At 32.6% G+C, this 3,732-nt stretch overlaps 1 protein-coding gene across 2 annotated transcripts in view; it reads left to right on the forward strand.

The window, feature by feature from the left end:
• The window catches only part of LOC105300628 (hook microtubule tethering protein 3), a 64,625-nt gene that overhangs the window by 43,559 nt on the left and 17,334 nt on the right, over nt 1-3,732 (forward strand). The window contains exons 12-13 of one of the 2 annotated variants that reach the window (XM_023519841.1): nt 1,364-1,369; nt 2,843-2,877. In XM_023519841.1, the coding sequence (XP_023375609.1) occupies nt 1,364-1,369; nt 2,843-2,877 (41 nt within the window). The remainder of the gene's footprint in view (nt 1-1,363; nt 1,370-2,842; nt 2,878-3,732) is intronic. The other variant, XM_011372938.2, reaches the window with a different exon arrangement.

Consider the following 3,732-nt stretch of genomic DNA (forward strand, 5'->3'; position numbering starts at 1 on the left):
CTTAAACATCAGTGAGCTAATTTTATGAGTTTCTTAAGTATACATGTAGCTTATATTGTCAGCATGCTCTTCTTTCTAAGATCACTGGTTTTAGTTTATCTTTTAATTGAAATGTTGGTAGTTCTTAGATTTTGATTTCTAGTTCCTAAAATTGTCACCAACATTTAAACAGCCTTATTCCCTTGTCAAAATGGAACTAGTTTGAAGTGTTGTGGTTTACTTTTTAAAATGCTTTTATCCAGAATGCTAAATCACAAAGAGGTGAAGCAAAACCACCATTAATGTATTAAAATATTAGTAAGCCTAACTAAGACTATCTTAGAGATGAACCAAAGTGGGTAATATTTCTTAGTTCAGTGAAATCGCTAGGTCCCTTAAACTGAGGTAAATGTAAACTTCATTTTGGTCTCTGAAACTCCGAGGACACTTTTTGTTGATTAGTTGTGCTCTGGAGGGGAAAGTCGTGTGGCACACAGGAAGTAAAAACTGAAACATCAGCATCAGCTCAACCTTCATGCTGCAATAACCATTATATTCGATTCAATTATGTTAAAATATGCATTAAAGGAATTCTGTAAAAAATAATTTTGCATAACTTGGTTAGTTATCATTGTAGTAATCAAATCTAATTAAATATGCTGTGTTCCATTACCTTGAGCAAACTTATTTCAGAAGTGAAATGCCAGCCCTGTCAAGTACTATTTGCATAGATTAGTTTATTTGACTGACCAGATGCCAGTGAAATATCTTGCTCTAAATTCTTGGAAATTGTCAGAGCTCTTTTCTACATAGAGAAAAGCTTCAGTTAGAAACTTTTCTTATTCTGATGATATGCCTCAAAATGTTTTAGAGAAATAGTGTGGTACAGGATATGTGAATCTTTACTCCAGCAGATTTTTGATGTTTTTGTCTTCTCTCTTCCACTAACCTACAGTGTTGCAACTCAGGAATATGTAATATGTAGAACAGTCTGTCAAATGGAATTGGTCCCCTCTGAAGAACAACATAATTTCTACCTATTTCTGTTACAAAAGCACAATCCTTTCATGTGACCTTAAGTCAGAGTAGGATGGTTTACACATTTTTATTATTATTCTTATGTTATTTATTTTTAGCATGGAAGCAGAAAAGCATTGTTATATCCAGTCATATGGATAATTTGAGCTAGCCACAGTGTATAAAACTCCAGAGAACAAGACAGGATGAGGAGACCATAGAAGAAAGAAAAATGTACATTTTTGAAAAAAAAAATGCATATCTTTTACTTCTGTTCATGAATTACTAAATCGTTCCTTCTATTGGCTGCTGTGTATGCTTCATACTAATATGTCCTCTCTGTCTCTTGGCATGGTTTCTGCTCAAGGCTATTGTAAGTATGGCTTCCTATTCATTTCTATATATTGAGCAATTTTTCTATTGATGTCTTATCTGCCATCATAGTTGATGATATTAAAATTTTTAATTATGAGAATTTTATGCAAAATGAGTATACCAATATTACTTGCCTTATAGGTTTACATACTTTACAGTTAAGATACTTAAAGGATATCTGTCACTGGAAAGCTACCGAATGTCTCCCTGGCCTCACCTTCCTTAACTATAGACTAAAATTACTCAGTGTTGAGAGGTTAACATGAGGCAATTTATATGACAAGCTTTAGTGCAGTGCCTGGCATATTAACCATTCATTAAGTCACTATTATGTATTATTTCAGATAACATATATTTTACTATGTATTAGCTCTACAACATTAATTTTGCGGAGCCTAATCAAAACATAAGTGCAAAATCTAAGTTAAGTTATTTAGAAAGTATTTTCATTTTACCCTCTATCCTAAAGAAGAAACAAGCAATGATCAAAAGTTAGTCGGGTTATTATTATTTTTTTTTATGTTTGGGGAAAGCAGTGATAGAATACATTGTGGTCCACTGATCTAGTTGTAGTTAACATTTTGAGGAAAAAAGCGAATTTGAAATATTCCAGAGCTGTGTTAGAATGGATTTGAATAAACAGTTATGATGATCATTATTGAATCAGGTGACTGAAAATCAAAGAACTTAGTGTAAGTTTTTTCCACTTATCATTGCTATTGATTGATTGAACTACTTGTTTTATTAGGCTGTATTAATTGGGTTCGACTGACTTAATTATGTAACCATTTGTCTCAAAATGAAATGTTTCATAGAATTCACTAATTATATGTATGTTAAGTTTAATACAAAACCTAGAGGTCCTATATAGAATGCTACACTTCTTTATGATTATTTTTAGGTTAGTTCTAATCTGCTTTTCAGGAGACCTCCCTTTTTTTTAAATACCCAGTCAAAGCTGCATTCTCCAGCACATTACATTCTGTGCATATACCATCCTTCATGTTCCCGTACTATCACAGAAATTATTTGCAACCTGTGCACATTTATAAATCACTGATTAAATCATGATTTAATAAATTATGGAAATTGATCCCAGACTTTATCATGATGCAAGGAAAAGACTATAAAAAGTGTCATAGGGACACTTATTATTGTTAGAGTTCTACCTGCCTAGTGAGCCCAGGAATATTAGGTTTCTACATAAGTGGCTTTTTTATTCATTCCCCTAACTATAAATAGAGAATTAAGATATGCAGTTTCTGAGTATTTAATACTGATTCCTGTCACAGGCTGCTCTCTCTCTTATCAAAGAAAAATAAACTTGGGTATATTATGTGTTTTGAGCTCTAAGATCAGAGAGATTACAGAGGGCTCACACAGAGCTAGTTACTGCTATGCTCTTAATTTTTAGAAAATAATTTATTAATAAAAATGTCAAATAATACATTTTTTTATTTTCCATTTTCAGTCAGTTCTTCTAAAAAAGAAGCTTGAAGAACATCTGTAAGTATAAAAGCTGTTGAGGCTCATTGATATATTATCTAGTGAAACAAAACTTTTACGTTAGGTGATTATAGAGTGTCTGGGCAGTGGCGTGGGTGTCCCTTGAAGGTACAGAACATTGTAAGAGATATTAAAGGTGTCTAACATTTCTTATCCACTCAAGATCCTCAAATCAGAACAGTGACTGCTTTAGAACTGTTTTCAGATGAGATTCCAGGGTTTTATATCTTCATGATAGTACTTATAGTTAAGAGTTTGAGACACTCGAGATCAGGAGTCAGAAACCTTTTTTTGTAAAGGGCCAGATAGTAATTACTTTAGGCTTTGCAAGCCATGGTGTGTGTCATAACCACTTACCTCTGTAGTTGTAGTTTAAAGGCAGGCAGCCTTAGATAGTACATAAACTAATATTGTGACTGTGTGCCAATAAAACTTTATATATAAAAACAAGTAGTAGGCTGAATTTGGCCCACAGGCTATAGTTTGCTATCTCTAGAGTATGGCCAACTGAGTCATCCTTTTTAAGTAAAATTTTTAAAGTATTATGTAGCTTATAAGTAGCAGATTTTCAAATATTTCCTTGAATTACAGACATCTGAACATGACTTTTTAATCCAAATAATGAAATAAATTTTAAAATATTACATTTGTTTTCTCATGAAGAAGAAATCTTAACCCATCTTTATCTTTAGCTGAGGTTGACAGTGTTAGGAATATTTCATGCTTTTTCTCCCACCCAGTAACAAATTTAATCATTCCTATCTAGCAAAACTCTCTCCTTACAAACACTGAGTATAGGGTGGCCATGAATTGCTAGTCTGTTGGAATGTTATAATGTTACATTATGGTAAACCA

This window comes from Pteropus vampyrus, unplaced genomic scaffold (genome assembly GCF_000151845.1).
Source record: "Pteropus vampyrus isolate Shadow unplaced genomic scaffold, Pvam_2.0 Scaffold8, whole genome shotgun sequence".
Taxonomy (NCBI): Eukaryota; Metazoa; Chordata; class Mammalia; order Chiroptera; family Pteropodidae; genus Pteropus; species Pteropus vampyrus.